Here is a 19,395-nt window from a genome sequence, read left to right as displayed (position 1 = left end):
AAAGAAATCCAATGAAGTTTCAAGAAAATTGTGAACATTTCTTCACATAGGTAAAAACAATAAAGCAGATACTTAGAGATATTTATGGAATGAGTTTGTCTTATCCATTTAATTCAAGGTTGGGAAATGCATTACATACATACATACATACGAGGGAAATGTTACAATGACAAACCATTTGCGGCAGACACGTGGCAATTGTTTCCTATTTGAATACATTGAAAAGGCCAGGAAAAGACTCGAAAAGAATCCTTTGGTATGGACAACAGAAAGCTTAGATCGCAACCAAGAAGAACCTAAAACTAAAGGCGTAGATGATCACAGCCACGGGTGATTTCCCAAAAGCAAAGAATTGGGAAGGAAATCACAAGTATCTTAGTAAAAAAAAAAAAGAAAAAAAAGAAACTCTCCAACAGTTGCTTCATATTTGTCTACTAGTCTTGATCATCTGAGTTATTTGATCGCACAGAGGACCCCTGATCATTCCCAAGTGTTCTCCTGCTCATGTTTGCACGTTGCACTAACCTCACCAGTGCTTGAACCACTTCTGACATTGGCGGTCGAAACTCAGGCTCCGGCTGCAGCAACAAGGAATATCAGGTTAAATCCAGAATTATTTGATGTACTCCAGTCTTTAAATGCACATGGGACATCATATATTAATTTAAGATTTGCTACCTGGACACACAGAGCAATAACATCAGCAAACCGGGAAAGAGATTTAACTGGATATAGCCCTTTGAGTGCTGGATCAACCATCTTAGCCAATGCATCGATGTCATGGAGTTGAGGGGTTGCCCATCGAACTAAAGATTGTTCGGATCTCGCCCTGGAGCTGTTGTTCAGAACAAATGTAGTCATGGTGATTTACTAAATAGCTTTACCATTGTACAAAGAACTATTAGAATACCACGGATGCTTCAGAAACTTTACCTATCGAAAGGTTGACGTCCAGTAAGTAGTTCCAACATGACCACTCCGAAACTGTATACATCACTTTTGATGGTATATTGACCAGACATGGAAACCTCAGGTGCACCATATCCAGACCCTGCATTTTGGTTTAATGCCTACAAAAGGACCAAATAAGAAACAAAAGAAAAACAAACACAGCTCAAGTCATCCGACTGGTTCCACAATGCAATATATATCTAAACTCAATTACAATGAAGAATGCTTGGAGTCCAGTGCTATCCTCTTAGGCTAATAGTTTCTAGCTGGCTGTGTATGTCAACCTAATATCTCTCTACTTCTGATGACCCTGTGATGCTTATCTCTTGATTTACTTGGGTTGAGAAAAACAGGAAAAGGACCGCCACTATCCACACGTTGAGTTTCTCCTATACAGCTCCAAACAAATGGAAATCAGTATCACAGTGGATTAACATATTTCTTTTCGAGTTCCTCATTAAAAATATGCTGCGCATGGCCGGTAGGACCAGCAAAACAAGTAACACACTATTCTTGCGAAGTAAACATAAGAGCTTGTGAAGGTTAAGCTTACCTGATCGATGTCATGGACAAGGCTTGCCAATCCGCAGTCAGAAAGGTGAGGATTAAGTTCCATGTCAAGTAAAATATTAGCCGATTTAAAATTTTTATGAATAACTGAAGGTGAACAAACTTCATGCAGATACCTGCAAAAAACATTTGCATAAGCAAACTCTCCACAAAAAATATTCAAATTGATTGCAAATTGCATCCTAGCAAGAAACTTTAGTTGGACTTCCATTTTCCATTCATTAATCAAAATCCATCAAACATAGTGACCAACTATTCCTCTTTTACCACGATACAATAGGCCATGGACCTCAAATGATGAAGTATGCTGTTACATTCAAGAAATCAAGAATTTCAGCAGAACTTGGAGACCCTAAAGTTTTCTCGATTGAATTTAAACAGACAGTAATTTTCTTTTGACTTGACAACAAGGACTGAAGTACCGTATTGAAAATAAAGTGTGAAAGCATTCAGCCTCTACTGCAGACAGTAATAGTCCAGCAATTCAGAAAACAAAGAAAAAAACTGCCATGAAATCAAGAATTCTTCAGCAAAACTTGGAGACCCTAAAGTTTTCTTGATTGAATTTAAAAGACAGTCATTTTCTTTTGACTAGACAACAAGGACTGAAGTACCATATTGAAAATAAAAGTGTGAAAGCATTCAGCCTCCAGTGCAGGCAGTAATAATCCAGAAATTCAGGAAACAAAGTAAAAAACTGCCATATCCCCAAATGATATCATCTACCAGGTTGTTCAAAAGAAATATCAATCAAATTAAATACCAGACTTAACTCTAGTGCACGCGCAGTCCCCAGTGCAATCTTGACCCGGCTATTCCATGTTAGCGGTTTGCTATATTCATCAGATAGATGCAAGAGCTCATTCAGCGAACCGTTTTTATGGAACTCATAAACTAGCAGGTGCTGTCCATGCTCTGAACAGTATCCCACCAACTCAGTCACATTTGGATGGTGGAGGCGTGATATCTCAGCAACTATTTCCAGGAAATCTTCAGCATGGGGAAGTACAGACGATTTTATCTTTTTCACAGCTAGAACCTTCAGGTTAAACAAAGATTTGAAAAGACCAGAAGTCATTATATCAACAAGGGACTCTTCACGAGCATCAAATCATAGGATTGACAAAATTGAACATGTCATGAAAATTTTAAACATCTCATGAATTCATAGATAAACATTTGTAATGTCCATGGGAAACAGGAAAAAATTGAGCCAAAATCTGCATAATTGTGAATTCATATTACATACTATTCTCAAAATGGCTCTTAAAAACTAGGTTCCTAAACCCTGAAATGAAAAGGAAATAAATAATCAGCCATAAAACTTGAATACCTTGCCATCATCAAATTCAGCTCGATAGACACGTCCAATGGATCCCTCACCAATTAGGTTTTCGACACTGAAACTATCTGTAGCCATCTGTAGGTCAGCCACTGAATATTGTTTTGCCTCTATTGGAGTTGTAACGGCTTTTTTAGGAGGGATAATGGGTTTCATTGAGGTATCATCCTCATCGAATGATTTGTTGCGGTCAACAGGTGGAGGTTTGAGATTTATTGATGTAGGAGTTTCAAATGATATGGTGCTAGTTGTGGAAGAAGGTTGAATAGACTTCATCTCTGAAGAAGAATTATCACAAAAAACCAAGTAATTGTGCAGGCCATTGCAAACGAAGAACAAAACCAACATTCTTCTAACAGTATTTTCTTCTAGGTAAATATTCAATATTAGATTAAAACATGAGACAGGCAACTATCTAACAATGGTCAAATAGAATAATACTTTCATGCCGAGTAGTGCATGCATCATATGATAAAATTCAAAACCTCAGGAAGTAAATCCCACCCTACTGGATATGGCTAGTAACCATTAGTATATCAAGGCAAAGCATGAAGGTTAAGCACCTTGTACTTCATGCGAAACAAGTGGATCAAAAGGTTGATTGTCAAGCTTCTCTATATCTTTGGATGGCCTCCTTGATCTTCGTTTCACAATAAAGAAAGCTACAATGGCTCCCACAACTAAAATGGAAATAACAATTCCTGCAACAGCTCCACCACTTATGCCAGAGTTACTCCCACTACTACCACCATCAGACTTGCTATTGCCTCCAGACTTGTGATTTTTGTTAGGTCTGCTAGCAGGAGGTGTGCCAGGTGGAGGAGGAGGTGCAGGACCCGAGGTCCATGAATTACCGCCAGTTCTGTTATGAGAATAGAAGATCTTAATATAGATCTACAAAACGTCGTATCTAGATGATTTAAAGTGCAAATAATGATTAATACTATGAGGTGCTTACTGCAGATTTATGTCTTTCAACTGATCAGGGATCCAACCACTGAAATGGTTGTTCTCGACATTCCTGACAGCATAAAATGTGAACCAGCGCAATGACTTCCCCTTAAAAACCAACAAGATTATTCTATTACTGAGCTATCAAAAGTACTAACTTACAAATTATCAAGAGGAAGATTTGCAAGGACATCAATAGTGCCCGTAAACTGATTGTTCTGCAAATTCCTGCATGACAATAAGTAATCATTAGTATTTTAAGACTTCCTTCGTTGCTATTGCAAGAGGTCAAGATAATGCACTTACATATCAGTCATACTGGTGCATGAACTGAAACTTTTAGGAAGGTCACCTGACATTACATTAAAAGAGAAGTCCCTGAAGAATGTAACAGATAATTAGAACCCAGCGAGAACACTAATGTATTTCATTTCAATTATCAATTTAAGATGTAAACAGGATATTCAAATGATTAGAGTAAGGCTATTGAGAAGAGTTGAAAAAAATTACTGGAATTGAGGTAAATTGCTTACGCTTCTATGAGAAACATATCATTTCAGGATAAAAGTGAAGCAGCAGGAAAATTAGGTTAGAAGTCCGAATCAATCTCAACCAAGTCACATGTACAAGATTTTTTAGAACTTGAAGGGGGTAAGGAGGCATGTCTTACAGAGTGGAGAGGCTAGTAAGAGATGCAAACATATCACCTAGCTGGCCCTGAAATTGGTTGTGACTGACATTTCTACAAATATAAGAAGAAGAAAAGATTCATGAAAACTTTGAGGTCAAACTCTTAGTTGATCAGGAAAACTATTCACAAGCATTTGTTTAACCTACAGGTACTTAAGAGAGGTCATCTGCGAGACGGAGTAGGGAAGGCCACCATTGAATCCATTACCAGCTAGATTTCTGTACAGTTAAAGATGAATCACGAGAAAAAGACAGAAAAGAAAAGACTGGGACAAATAGAAATGGCCAAAAACAGATGTTTAACATACAGTTGCTGCACATTTTGCGGAAGTTGGAAAGGTAACTGGTTGCCAAGGTTATTATTGCTTATATCACTGCAGAAACAAATCGAAACACCACATTGATCAAAAAGCCACAAAAAGTAAAAATAAGATAAATGAAGATAATGTAAAAGATCATTGGACTCACAAGTTGGATACAGATTTCAACTTGTCCAGCTCGAAACCCATTGACCCAGTTAACCCAAGACCTGATAATTTTCTGAAAATGTAAATAGGATCCTAAAGTTAGAGTTATGAGTGACAAGTATGAGACAATGATCATGAGAAAGCAAGTTTCAGAGTTAAAAATTACATTTCTGTGACTCTTGAGCCAGAGCAAGTAATGCCTTTCCAGTTTTCTTTACAAGGATCACCAAAATTTGGGTTCCATTTGGTCAGTTGGGATGGAGAATTCAAACTCTTGTATAGGTCGAAAAGAACACCAGCTGTATGTCCAAAATTTTGAGAATAAATTTTACTATTGGCTTCGGAGCATCGATAATAAAAAAAATCATTAGTAGCATGTACACCAAGAATGTATTTCCATAACTATGACAACAAACACTACACTTGAACACACTTTACAACACAACCAAACAAGTGGAATTCCACATGCCTTCTTAACTGAACTGGCTGAACATGCATTTCCTCAAGGATTGGTTTCCAATTGTCACTGCAGCAAAATTACATATTTGCTTTATTATGCAGCAGACTACTTGATTCTAACCCCGCATCTCTAAGTGCCTAATACTTGCCTATCTAAAGATCCCTCACAACCCCACAAGGCAAAAAATTGACGAAGCGCAAACAAAGATTTCTTCAACTAAGTTTTCAAACATGAGAACTGGAACCAACCTGTAATAGCTTTGATTACTCGATGCATTGGAAGAGAAATATACAAGACACAAAATGTATCACCCAATAATGAATTCGCTTTGATTTGGTAATGTTCCACTGATCACCCACCCATCAGATAGATCATCAAGTCCATCACAGGTAATGCACCCTCACATTGACTTATTCAGGTAAATATTCATAAAATATGCAAAGTATCCTTAAATTGTGTAAAAAAGTCAGCTTCCACCACGGGAGTGAACTGAGAAACAAAAAAAAATCAGGACAGAGCCGAAAAGAAATTCCAAGATAAAGAAGAATGAAATATGTTCAACAAAGATATTTGTAAATGGTTGAAAATGTTTATAAAAAAAAAGATTTAAAAAATTCATTTATACTCATCCTTGCATCTCCAAGTCCCGTTTCCATCTTGAGAAACTGAAAAAACCCATGAGCAATTCCTACTTTTAACTACACGAAGAAGCATAAACCCATAAAACCAAGCAAAGATACAAAGAAATGCAGATATTCACTTGAAACCACAGAAAATGAAAAAAGATAAGATTTTTAGAAATATACGGACATGCAAAGACAGGGGGAAAGCAAGAAAAGAATAGTGACCATCATTTGGATCTGTGTCGGCATTGGTGAAGCTTGGCCCCAACAGCAGAATGCAGCCCAGTAGCGCGACCGCCGCAGCTAGCTCCACCTCCCTCATCTCTTTTTCCCTTTTCTCTCAATCCTCACCAGAACCCAAGAGCCACCTCCAGCTTAGGACCGAAAAGGCTTTATGGGACCTCTTTTTCAGAATAATTTATTTTATGTGTAATCCTGCAAGAAATTTTAGCAATACAGGTGCTGGTATCCCAGGATGAATAATTTATATATTTAGCTTAAAACAGGGTAGCGTTTATACTTTTTCTGTTCCCATTCCAAGTAAAGCTGGCAGCCACGATCTGCCACAAGGATCCAAAGCCACAGAATTCTTTCTCGTTAACTTTCCTTTGTCAGAGTAAAGAATTGTTTCTATAATACGTAGTAGTATAATAGTAGTGTACTACTAGGAAAATGGAAATATGCAGGGGAAGTAGGAGTAGAAGAAGAGTACTGCTAGTAATGATTCATTAATTCATAAATACAAAAAAATAAAAAATTGGGTATAAATCTTTTCCTAAAATGTATCTGTAGTCGTAGTAAGAAGAGGAGGGATAAATAGATAAAGACGCGGTTTGAAGGGAGACGAGACAGATTGATTAAATTTGATTAAAGTAGCATACTTTTGATGGTATGATTCAATTATTAGGAGGCCCGTGGACTGAGAACTGTAGAGTGTAGATCGGAATAATGACAATAATAGAGAGTATATTGTCACAGGTGAAATTTATTGACTGAATCAAAGGGAAAATCTTGGAGATGTAGCTTTCACCGGCATGATTGCTTTCTTGGATACCATCATTTTATTTTCTTACTGTTACACGATCTTTCTTTTCTTTTTTTTTTTAGATGTAACCCAAGGTGTCCCTATCCATTTTACTGTTTATGATTAATTCTGTTCAAGCGATATCGAATCCTCTGTGAAGGGAAGCTCTCCCAATGATTTTTTTTTTTTATTTTCATGGATTTTGAACCCGAAATCTCATAATTAAGGGATGCAAGCCCATTTCACTTGCACCAACATCCGTTGTTACTGTGACACGATCTAAGACGCTCTTCTTCTGACTTTCTGCCTGGTGAAAAATTAAAGCAGACCTCAGGCAGGCCCATGATGACTGCTCTTCTTTCTATCCCTCGGTTTTGGTAATTTCATCAAATCAATTGTCTTCTCTTCTAAACAGTCCACGTTTTCACTGTGATCTACCAAAGGAAAGGAGTAAAGCTGCTGTCAAGTGTACTTAATAATGGGGATGTGACCAGTTCTTATTCGAGTATCAACTATTAAGAGCTAACCAGCACAATAAATTTCCTTGTGGACGAAATTAGGTGCCTTTATCTCTTTCCTTCTTTTTCTGTCTATGGCTTTTAGATCATGATGAGAGTTTTTTAACATAGTAAGTAATAATTAAAAAAAGTCTTCGATTGAACTTAATAGATGTGTGGAGATTTCTCCGGCGTAAGGCAATGGCTTTGATAGCTACTACCAGCTTGTAGCTTGGACTTAAGGCTGAAGGGACCAAAGTCACCAAACCACCAACCAGCTGTAGCGTTCACAAACCAAAGCGAGAATGGCTCCCATAAAGTGGTGGTCCGATTTACCAAACCTGACTCTCTATGTCTCTCAATCGGAAATGGACCTCCTCAGTCTGTTCGGTTATGTAATAGGTTTTAACATTCATCAGTATAAAAGTATATAATTTTGATATGAAAACGCAAATTTGTTTTGAATTAATGTAAAACTCGCGATGATATCAAAGTTATGGTATTAACTCGTACTAATTATATCAATCAGTCGGAAAACGAGACCTCCTCAGTTTCAATTTTGTTCAATCATGTTCGATAAAAAAGTATATAAATTTGTATGCAAAGCTCATGATTAGGGGTGGCAATTTCTGACACGACCTGAAAACACGACACGAACCTAACACGAAATTAATGGGTTTGGGTTGAAGTTTTGGGGGTTCGGGTCAGAATCGGGTCGAACCCGATGAACCCGAAAAGAAAACAGGTCAATTTCGGGTCAACCCGTGGTAACCTGATATGACCCGATATGACCCGTTTACAAATTAAAAATAATTTAATAAACATTTAAATTATTTAAATTATTTTATCTAACTAAACTAAATCATTCTTTTTTCTCAAAGGTATTAATTACTTAATCCTAAATGAATTTATTTACCTTGTATGAAGTTAAAATTATTATATTTGGACAAATAATATAATTCGTTTTAATTTATTTTATATTTGGTTTGGAATAAAACACTTTTACAGTGTTTAATTTATTTTGGATTTGATTTGAAATTATTAATTTAAATTTTTATTATTTGATGGTGTAATTAATTTTGTGAGAAATTGATTTTATTAGAATTTACAGTGATAAATTAAAATTAATTTTCGGGTCATTTCGGATCGACCCGCCAACCCAAATTTTTCGGGTTCGGGTCAACAGATTTTTTGGCTTGACCCGACCCGCCAACCTGATTGGACCCGAATTGCCACCCCTACTCACGATGATATCAAAATTATATCAATCTATGTACTAATTTACATGATTAGACAAAATTTGAACGGGGCTGGTTTGTTTGGATAGGATATTATTTGAAATAATTACTGTAGCACTTTTTGTGATGTGATGTATGAGATATAAAAAGTTGATTGAGAATATAAAAAGATGGGTTAGAAAATGTGTTTACGATACAAGCGAAATATTATTTGAGATCCAAACACTCCAATAATGTGTTTACATGATTCAGTCTTGGTGGTTGGTCATGTGAGATCAGTTATCATTAACGTTGACAAGATTGAAGAAAAGAGAGTAGTAATGCTAGTGAATTGTTGTAATGATGACGAAGGGTAGAATAAAAAGGAGACGTTGATAAAGGGGAGGCATGCAACTGGAATCCAACTGGTTAAACTCAATTCATCAATTGTTGCTCTCGAGTCCCAACTTCCGATGGACGACAAGTTTCCGGCATCCAGCACTCGTACAGCATTCCTCCTTTCTTTTACCAACGTATTTTGCTTGTTATTCGCTTTAGTTTTAGTCTTTTCCTTTACTCTCTTTATATATATATATATATGTGTGTGTTTGGGGCGAGGGCTGATTTAGAGTTGTTGGACCACTTTTATACAGCGCTGGTGTGTTTACTCTTCTCTAATTACTACTCATATACCATCAATCAATCATAATATTATATTTCTTCTTAAATGAAAGCATTTGCTATTTTTATAGTGCTTCGTATTTAACTGTCTTTTTCAAGCACACTTGGGTCCTAGAAGAGATTTGACGTAATATTGGGAAACCGAACACCCCAAAAAAAAAGGGAGAGAGAGAGAGAGGGATCAGGTTCTCTAACTCAATCATCACGAGTTGATGACAAGACAACCACCTTTTTTTTTTTTTTCGGTTTGTGTGGTAAAAAAAAATGGTATCAAGACATTTCTTCATTTTCAAATTAAGCAAACAATTAAGCGACATTGATAGGGAGTATTTGTATTTGACTTTGGGTCGAAAGGATTCCATGCGACCAAACTTTTACCTGAATAATGCGACAAAAACTGTACTATTGCTTTTGTTTCCAAGGTGCTAAGCTAGGAAACAAACCAAAGGTCCAAAACGCTGACGCCACTAACAGCTATATATATATAAATATATATATATATATATGCTACTCTATAAATTTGGCTTGAAGAATATGAACAAAATTAGGTATGTACTAATTTCGCTTTCTTTAAGTAATAATGGTTTCTTCCATCTCGAACAAAAGACCTCGTCAGTTTTTGTACTAATACCTATTTATATATAATACACGCACTCCATTCATTGCGTTATTTTGTTTGAGACAATGAAGAGGATAGGCCCAAAGCCCAAAACTCCTCAGCGGCTGATGATTACCATCTAATCTAACCTTCAACATTAAATTATACTCGTACTGCTGTAGTGTATACTACCACACACACACACACACACACAGAAGAGACAGAGGAGAGGCGGCTTATAAGTTACTGTATGTCCCTTATCTCAGTATTAAATGTGCGTAGTTAATAGTAGCAGTATAAAATTTTTAAGTAACTATGATGAGTAGCAGAAAAGCTCATTGATTGACGTATCCAAACAAATGGAAATGAAAGCAGTTTCCCGACTCTGTAGTACGGACTACTAGCAGCATATAGGAGAAGCAAAAGGAATTTTCCACGGCTCAACCGGATAACGGGAGCTGTAAAGTAACACATGACTGGAAAAAAAAAAAAAAAAAAAGAACAATTTTTGTGATGGTGATGCAAAGGAGAGAGAGAGACTAGTTAGTAGTGTGTGTGTGTGTGTCTTTGGGTGGTTGGGCGGTGGTGGTGATTGGTGCTTGCTGAGCCTGAGGACCAAGGAGGTTATGGCATTGGTGGGTGGGGGGGACTATGGCATTTTGTGTACATTACACGGGGACACGTCATGACCTTCCGTTTTCCTTCACTTTCAAAATCACATTAATGGACGATCAATTAAATACTAAATCAATAGAGTTTTTTTTTTCAAGGCAAATCAATCAATCAATAGACTTTTATTATTGTTGCTTGTTTGGGTTATAAATTCCCCCTTTTCTTCTTCGATTTCGTCACGTCATGACTCCCATGTTCGGGTTCCTATTATGCGGAATGAACTACAAAAAGAAGAAGGAGGTTATTTATGTTTGTCTTCAAATTTGATATGGAATGGGCCATAATCGTCACTTCGCTTCAGTTTCCGTTTGTTATTTGGTTATGGATTTCAATTCCGTTTGTTGTTTGGATCCATCCATCCATCCATAACCCAAAAAAGCAATGGAGAACAGAACAGTCATGGATTATCATCGTCTACAAACAAACATTCGTCATACCGTCTAGAAATCAGAAGAAAGTTTTTTATTCTAGATGCTAGTACGTGTTAATCTTTACAACATCTGTGAGCACCCTCATTCAACCGAAAGTACTTAGCATAAGTGAATCCAGCAAACAGCATTCATATCCTATGATTATTAAGTGAACATAGATTGGACATTATAACATGTTCCTTGTGGAGGCCAATTGTGGATTTGTCCACCTCGCCAATCCCTCATCTCGGCAACCGTCTTGGGGAGCAGGACGCCTGGACTCCCTGGTGGTCAAGAGGGTGTTGGGATGGTACCGAGAGGACCTTCCCAGGATTCGAACCCTTGACCTTAAAGGTCTTTGGATTGAATGCCTGGTACCCATTGGGCTGTGTTGGGATGGTACAGTAGTCCAATGGGTACCAGGCATTCAATCCAAAGACCTTTAAAGTCAAGGGTTCGAATCCTGGGGAGGCCCCTCCCGGTACCATCCCAACACCCGCTTGACCACCAGGGAGTCCAGGCGTCCTGCTCCCCAAGACGGTTGCCGAGGTGAGGGGTTGTCGAGGTGGACAAATCCACAATTGGCCTCCACATTCCTCTAACCCAAAAATTTTGTATTCTCCTGAAATGAATAGATCTCCTTAAGAAGAAATTTTTATTTTTTTTTTTCAAAAAAGGATCTCCTTAAGGTATTAGTAAAAGCAAACTTGGCGGTGATAACTGTTGAGTAACTCACTAGTAATAATTGATTACAAACGAGCATGGCATGGCATGGCACTAACTGCACTTGCTGACGCAAATGCAGATTGAACGCTTGTGTACATTGGCTGCTGCCATTATGTATGGGTCATCAGCAAGGCAAGGTACATTTGCTTTACTCGTTATGGGTAGCCCGCCATCTTTTATTCATTGTTGCCCAGAATCCCAAGAAATTCCTACCCGGATATGGATGGGATGAGATTAGCCTGCCTAGGACGGACCGGGAGGATGTCGTTTTGAAGATTGAACAAAAGCAGCATCATGATATCATCTTTGTTGTCATCGGGCAGCCACAACGTTCGTTTTCTGATCATCCTAACGTTCGTTGACCTGTTACCTCCAAGGTTCCGACCTTAACTTAACCGCCGCACCGCGTACTATTTATTTGCACTCTTTTATCAGCTATACCTACCTAGTACACGCGACCGCCCCTGCCTTATCTGGGACCGACAGGCACACATATCGATCGGCATTTAATTCATCTGTCTATTCCCCAGTTTACTCGGCTTTCGCTTCCTGGACTTGGAGTATCCCTCTTGTTACTGCTCCTAACTTAGCAGCCGAAGCTTCTCTTTAGCTGTACCTCGTCGAAGCCTCCAATGGCTAATAGCGAAGATGACAGCAACAAGCCCAATTCTGGAAATTTCAGGTACTTGATTGTTAATCCTCACAACGGTGGATTCCCAGACCTAGCACGGTTCTTCATGAAGAAAGATAAAGCGAGCGGTGCAAAATTTCTGGAAAGTTCTGATGAAGGGGTTCTTGAGGAAGAGTTAGGTGGCGCTGCGCATGGCGATGATGACGACGGAGAAACCCCTGATCACAGATGGGTTATATTTGTGTCTATCTTAGTCAGAAAAATCATAGGCATTTTCAGGAAACCCATGGAATGGACTGGTTATCTCGTGGAGTTCTTCCTCAACTTTTTCACTGTCAATGGCAGCTTTCTCGGTTTGCTATACAACATCCTGCACGGTGAAGTCCTTAATTTCTTCCCAAAGATTGCGTTTATCCTTTGCAATTTGACGGACCTACATGATTGGAGTTGCACTCATCTACACTCATTTTGAAATAAATCCTATTGGACTAAATGATCAAACAGGATTCAATCAGAAAATTTCTAATGTAGCCTTATCTTGAAATAACATGAATGCATACACAAGCACTGACTGTCATCTCTTGCATGTACGCGTTACTGTCTGAATCTCGGCATGTTGTCAGACAATATGCTTTTTGCACTCTTACAAAACAATGTTATTGGCCCTATATGTATTCAATTCAATAAATGATAATGCCCTTTTCAGTTTGCGATTCTGCTTCTAAAGATTTAAGAATTGTTTAGGGGATTTGAAAAGAGTTCGTAGTTTATTCTATATTCTTTTTTTTTTTTGCAATTTCCCTTCGAGCAGGTGGCTGTGTGAATTTGGTGTTCGGTTCTGATATGTATGCTTGTCTTGGTCTTTCGTTTCAGTCAAAGGGAACCGTTACTAAATTTTGAACTACCTATGTTGCTATTGCAAGAAGTGCTGCTATTATCTGTTCAGCTGTGTTCTTCACTAATCAATGCCGATGACAAAATAGGAAAGATAGTGCTGCCAAATAGAGGCTCTGAGACTTTCATTAGTGCAATTGGGCATCTTGATGGACGCATATATCTGCACAAGAGCGAGACAATTACTAGAGCAGTTGGTGAACCTGAATCCCTGGAAAGAGTTGTTGAAGTAGAGACAGGAAGCAGGACTCTTATGGATCTATGCATTATGGCTTCCAAGTTAGCCTACGAGAATGAGTTGGTTGTCAGGAATGTTGTAAATCTTCATTGGAAGGTAAGCCCCTTTACTTGTATGCCATGTCCTCCTTTTCAGTTCACAGATAGTTAGACATTCTTTAAATGGTGATTAATTTCTTTTGTTTTGGAAGAGCAGATGCACTTCGTGGACTTCTATAACTGCTGGAATGGTGAGACTCGACTTGCTACTCATGTGGCATGTACATCAAACAGTATTAGTGATAATTAACCAATTTCCCTCCGTGCTCATTGGAGGAAAAAATATTAGGCAAAAATTGAAAAAGAAAGAGTCTTTCGAGAATCCTCAGACTACAATGCGTAAACCTGTGTCCTCCGTTGTGCTTCACTCTTCTCTGGGGAATTTTAAATCCCTAACATGTATTTTTGTTTCTTACATTTTGTTAATATGGAATTTTATCTCTATTGATAGATTTCCAGAAGGATAACTCCACTCAAGTTTTCATTCTATGTGATAAACCAAAAGATGCAAACTTGATATTAGTCAGCTTCCGGGGAACAGAGCCATTTGATGCTGATGATTGGAGTACTGATTTTGACTATTCCTGGTATGAGATCCCCAAACTTGGAAAGGTACACATGGGGTTCTTAGAGGCTTTAGGTTTGGGAAACAGAGTTAATGCATCTACATTTCAAGAAAATCTAGGAATAATGAACAAAAAATCTACCAACATGAACGGTATTGATGTGAGAACCTCTGCTTCTGAATTATCTTCGTCATTTGGTGATTCTGATTCGCAAGGTGGATCAGAGCAGTCCTTTTATTCTGAGCAGCCCGCAAAGGTAAGCAAGGAGAAATTCTTTCCTCAAATGGGAGAGAAGACTGCTTACTATGCTGTGAGAAGCAAGCTTAAGGACTTACTTCAAGAGCATAAAAATGCAAAATTTGTTGTCACTGGGCATAGCCTAGGAGGGGCCCTGGCTATACTATTCCCAGTTGTTCTAGTGCTGCATAAGGAAGAGGAGGTCTTGCAAAGGTTGCTGTCTGTGTACACATATGGACAGCCCAGGGTGGGGAACAGGCAATTGGGAAGGTTCATGGAAGCACATCTGGATCATCCAGTCCCCAAATACTTCAGGGTGGTCTACTGTAATGACCTTGTTCCAAGATTGCCATATGATAACAAAACCTTCCTGTACAAGCATTTTGGAGCGTGCCTGTATTACAACAGCCTCTACATCGAACAAGTAAGATTCTTATTCTATTTTTCTTGTGTTCACATCCTAGATTGGTGTATAGTCTACCTATGGTTTGGTAGCACTGGTTATAAAGTTGTATCTTACGAGGTAATATCTCCAGCACTGAGCTACAGACTCTTTTCACATGGGTTTTTTTCCATTCACTTTGCCGCTGCCATTTTTGTCTTAAACATGCAAGGTCTGGATGATAAGATGTGAAACTAATCAGAAGAGTATCATTGTCTGCTAAGAATGCATACCGAACAGTTAAAAGAACATATTACGTTCCCAAAGTTTTGCTAAAAACTTTGCGGTTTTGTTTCACTCCATACCCTATCTTTAAAATGATCAAACCTGTGGAAGAAACTTACTTCAGAAATAACAAAAGTTGATTTCCTGTTATTTTTATGGCTGATGATCTTTCACTTCTGTTTGTCATCGAAGAAAGTAGATGAGGAGCCAAACAGGAACTACTTTGGGATCAGATTTCTGATTCCAGAGTATTTGAACGCTATGTGGGAGCTAACTAGAAGCTTTCTGGCGGGTTATGCATATGGGCCAGAGTACAAGGAAGGTTGGGTATCCACACTGGCCAGGGTTGTCGGACTTGTCATCCCTGGCATTTCCGCTCACAGCCCACTGGACTATGTTAACTCTGTAAGACTCGGAAGGGAGAGAATCCAGATGTCGTCCTTATAGAAGGCTGTTATTCCAATTATTTGTCAAAGTTTTAAATAAGTAATAATGCAGTCATCAAGAAAATGGAAACTTGACAAGTAATCAAATGCTTCCTTTGACTGTTTATCAGTTGAGGATATGTCAGTTTTGTATTGCCATCGAGTTGTTGCTTGATGTTGCGGTTTTTGACTTGTATTCCAGATCATCTTATGGTGTCTGAATCGAGTTTTTCTTTTATAGCCATAATTTCTCACTTTCGTTACCCTGCTTGCCTGTAAAATTCAAATAGCCCAACATATTGTAATGCTACAATTAATTTGTGTGAAACAGGATTTACGCACCGTGTGTTTTTAGGTTTGTTTGGATTGAGCATTATTTACCCAGTTTTATTTGCTTACATCATCATTACAATTTTCAATACACCTTTTTATCTTCCCAATTACCTTTTTATCTCACATACATCACATCATAAAAAGTGCTACAGTAAAAATATCTCAAATAATCCCAAATAACTTACAATCCAAACAAGTCAAATTATGTAAGACGCTCATACACCGCAGCCTGTTTCCAAAACATAAGTCTAAGAGAAGCTACCATAGCTGCTGCAAGATGATAAAGAGGTTTTGCTTGCTTACATGTAACACGACTCTGCTGAGTTGTTCCTGCTTGCCAAAAAGTTGCATTATGTTGGCTGGCAAATCGGATTTCTGATGAGTTGCCATTGCAGCAATGCTGTTTGGTTCTGGGGCGCCAAGCGGTTATCAATGGTATCAATGGCAGAGATTGTGGCAGAGGTTATGGGAAAGATTGTGGCAGATATTATGGGAAAGATTATGGCAGATTATATGGCAGAGGTTATGGGAAATATTATGGCAGATTATGACAGACATTATGGCTAAAATCTGTATATATTTCTTACCTAGAATAGAAAATCAGTTACCATAGCTGTATATTAGGTCAATCAATCAAGTATATATAGGGGTTTACCAAAAATAGATTGTACATGAATTCTTATTTAATAGAAAGGACCAGGAAGAGGAACCGCATCCGATTCCAGTCAATTTACTCAAATTTTGTCATGGTATCACAGCCTACCTTTTGAATCTATAAGATATTTTGAGTATTTTTTTTCTATAGCTTTTTGGGTTGATTTCTAATCAACATTCTGGTTTTGATATTTCTTAGTTTATCAATCTGTGATTTCGGATTTGCATTTGAGTTTTGTTAAGAATGGCTGCTGAGAATTCTTTTGGAAGACAATCTGCAGAGACTTTGGGTATCAGACTTACAGGGAAGAATTATGCAACATGGTGCAACATGGGAATTTCAGTTCAGAATGTTTCTGAAAGGGAAGGAGCTTTGGGGTCACATTGATGGGTCTTCTACTGCTTCTGGAACTGAGAAAGAAATAAGTCAATGGGAATCAAATGATTCACGAATTATTTCATGGATTTTAGCATCCATTGAACCTCATATGGTGAACAGCTTACGTTCATTTAATACTGCAAAGGAGATATGAAATTTTCTGAAACGCATATATCATCAACACAACACTGCAAGACGATTTCAGCTTGAACTTGATATCAGTAAGTTCAGTCAAGGTAATCTCTCTATTGAGCAATATTATTATGCATTTCTAAATCTGTGGGGTGAATATTCTGATATCATCTACTTTGAGATACCTAAGGAGGCCTTAGCAAGCTTTCAAAAAGTTCATCAAGTTAGCATGCGTGATCAGTTTTTGATGAAACTGAGACCAGAATTTGAGACTGCTCGGGGTGGATTGCTGAATCGAAATCCAGTTCCTTCTTTGGATGTGTGTGTTGGTGAATTGTTACGGGAAGAACAAAGATTGGCTACACAGTCAATTCTAAGTGCAGCTGGTGGGACATCAGAGGTTGTCAATGTTGCTTATGCTGCACAAGGAAGGAATAGAGGAAAGGGACAAATGCAGTGCTACAGCTGCAAGGAGTTTGGCCATATTGCTCGCAATTGTGGTAAGAAATTCTGCAGTTACTGTAAGCAAAGTGGACATATTCTCAAGGAATGTCCTACACGTCCGGAAAACAGGCGAGCCCAAGCTTTTCAAGCTACTGTTCCAGATGCTCCTGTTATTGGTCCTACATCTACCACCAGCCAGACTGTTCTGACCCCAGAAATGGTCCCACAGATGATTCTTACTGCATTTTCTGCCCTTGGACTTCAAGGTCAAGGTAAGCCAGCTTCATCTACTTGGCTTATCGACTCAGGAGTGACCAATCATATGACTGGTTCATCTGATTTTTTACAAAATTTGCGGCCATATACTGGTTGCCAAAATATTCAGATTGCTAATGGTAGTAATCTTCCAATTACAGCTATTGGTGATATTGGACATTCTTTTCGCCATGTATTTGTTGCTCCTAAGTTGTCTACTAATTTAATCTCTGTTGGACAGCTAGTGGAGAATCATTGTGATGTACATTTCTCTCGTGGTGGTTGTCTTGTGCAGGACCAGATGTCGGGGAAGGTAATCGCGAAGGGGCCTAGAGTGGGAAGATTATTTCCATTGCAATTTACTGTTCCTAGAACTTTATCTTTAGCCTCTATGATTGTTGACAATAAGGCTGAAATTTGGCATAGACGATTGGGTCATCCAAATAATGTCATTTTATTTGATTTAATAAAGCATGGTTTTCTTGGTGCTAAAGATCAAGGTTTTGCTCATGCATCATCTCTTGATTGTTCTGTGTGTAAATTGGGGAAGAGTAAGATGTTACCTTTTCCTACTTCTGTTGGTTGTGCTAGTGCATGCTTTGAGATAATACATAGTGATGTTTGGGGTATTACTCCTGTCATTTCACATGCGCAGTATAAATACTTTGTGACATTCATTGATGACTATAGTCGGTTCACATGGATATATTTCCTGCGCACTAAAGCTGAGGTGTTTACTGTTTTTCAAACCTTTGTGGCTTACATTGAGACATAGTTTTCCACTTGTATTAAGATCTTACGGTCTGATAATGGTGGGGAATATGTGTCACATGACTTCCAAGCCTACTTGCAACGCAAAGGGATTGTATCTCAGAGATCATGTCCTTATACCCCTCAACAAAATGGGGTGGCTGAACGTAAAAACCGTCATTTGTTGGATATGGTTCGAACATTACTCTTACAATCTTCTGTACCCCCTAGATTTTGGGTTGAAGCTTTGTCAACTGCTGTGTATTTGATTAATCGATTGCCTTCTCAACAATTGGGTTTTGATTCTCCTTATTATCGTCTTTTTGGTGTACATCCTAATTATCACATGCTACACACATTTGGTTGTGTTTGTTTTGTTCACCTACCACCTCATGAGCGCCACAAGCTTGCAGCTCAGTCAGTTCGGTGTGCCTTTATGGGATATAGCACCACTCAAAAAGGATTCTTATGTTATGATGCTGTTGCTAATCGTTTGCGTGTCTCTCGACATGTCATTTTCTTTGAGCATGAGTACTATTTTTCGCAGCACACTTTTCCTTCCAACAATGTTGTTCTTCCTAGCTTTGATGATATCTCTCCACCAATTCAACGATTTAGACCTGGCATTGTCTATCAACGTCGACGACCTCCATCAGTAGAAATCCTTCCCGATCCTGCTCCACTGCCTACCACTTCTGATGATTCTGTGACTCTGCGACGATCTTCCCGTATCAGCAAACCTCCTGATAGGTATGGTTTCTCTACCGCTTTAGTTGACACTGCAGTACATTCCTCTTATTCTCAAGCAACTAAACATGCATGTTGGGTAAAAGCTATGGACGAAGAACTTCAAGCTCTTTTGGAGAATCATAC

At 38.4% G+C, this 19,395-nt stretch overlaps 2 protein-coding genes across 3 annotated transcripts; one reads left to right on the top strand and one right to left on the bottom strand.

Annotated features, from left to right (window-relative positions):
* Positions 1-79: 79 nt before the first annotated feature.
* Positions 80-6,739, bottom strand: LOC113767855 (protein STRUBBELIG-RECEPTOR FAMILY 6-like). 2 transcript variants are annotated; one of them, XM_027312059.1, is made up of 17 exons: positions 6,575-6,739; positions 6,280-6,489; positions 5,138-5,270; positions 4,973-5,044; positions 4,813-4,878; positions 4,652-4,723; positions 4,485-4,556; positions 4,121-4,192; positions 3,977-4,042; positions 3,822-3,884; positions 3,427-3,725; positions 2,855-3,141; positions 2,295-2,560; positions 1,505-1,637; positions 934-1,070; positions 679-835; positions 80-578 (listed from the first exon to the last, which is right to left on the bottom strand). In XM_027312059.1, exons 2-17 carry the CDS (start codon positions 6,374-6,376, stop codon positions 435-437), a joined length of 2,136 nt encoding a protein of 711 aa, XP_027167860.1. In that variant the 5' UTR covers positions 6,377-6,489; positions 6,575-6,739; the 3' UTR covers positions 80-434. The 2 variants fall into 2 exon arrangements, with proteins under 2 accessions (XP_027167860.1, XP_027167859.1); XM_027312058.1 differs by having other exon boundaries at positions 6,280-6,739.
* Positions 6,740-12,490: 5,751 nt separating this feature from the next.
* LOC113767424 lies at positions 12,491-15,810 on the top strand. Its single transcript, XM_027311521.1, has 5 exons — positions 12,491-12,887; positions 13,494-13,738; positions 13,838-13,871; positions 14,132-14,907; positions 15,343-15,810. Exons 1-5 carry the CDS (start codon positions 12,512-12,514, stop codon positions 15,595-15,597), a joined length of 1,686 nt encoding a protein of 561 aa, XP_027167322.1. The 5' UTR covers positions 12,491-12,511; the 3' UTR covers positions 15,598-15,810.
* Positions 15,811-19,395: the final 3,585 nt, after the last annotated feature.

The sequence above is a fragment of the Coffea eugenioides genome, chromosome 4 (assembly GCF_003713205.1).
Source record: "Coffea eugenioides isolate CCC68of chromosome 4, Ceug_1.0, whole genome shotgun sequence".
Taxonomy (NCBI): Eukaryota; Viridiplantae; Streptophyta; class Magnoliopsida; order Gentianales; family Rubiaceae; genus Coffea; species Coffea eugenioides.
Note: the sequence above shows the minus strand (reverse complement) of the source record. Positions and strands in the feature narration are given on the sequence as shown.

Excerpts from the sequence above, each read along its gene's own strand:
- LOC113767424 (XM_027311521.1), top strand. The coding sequence starts at position 12,512 with ATGGCTAATAGCGAAGATGACAGCAACAAGCCCAATTCTGGAAATTTC. Across the intron at positions 12,888-13,493 it reads GCTATACAACATCCTGCACG|GAAAGATAGTGCTGCCAAAT; the intron begins GTGAAGTCCTTA and ends ATGACAAAATAG. Across the intron at positions 13,739-13,837 it reads TTGTAAATCTTCATTGGAAG|ATGCACTTCGTGGACTTCTA; the intron begins GTAAGCCCCTTT and ends TTGGAAGAGCAG.
- LOC113767855 (XM_027312058.1), bottom strand. The coding sequence starts at position 6,376 with ATGAGGGAGGTGGAGCTAGCTGCGGCGGTCGCGCTACTGGGCTGCATT. Across the intron at positions 4,557-4,651 it reads ATGACCTCTCTTAAGTACCT|AAATGTCAGTCACAACCAAT; the intron begins GTAGGTTAAACA and ends TTATATTTGTAG. Across the intron at positions 3,726-3,821 it reads TTGAAAGACATAAATCTGCA|AACTGGCGGTAATTCATGGA; the intron begins GTAAGCACCTCA and ends TTCTCATAACAG.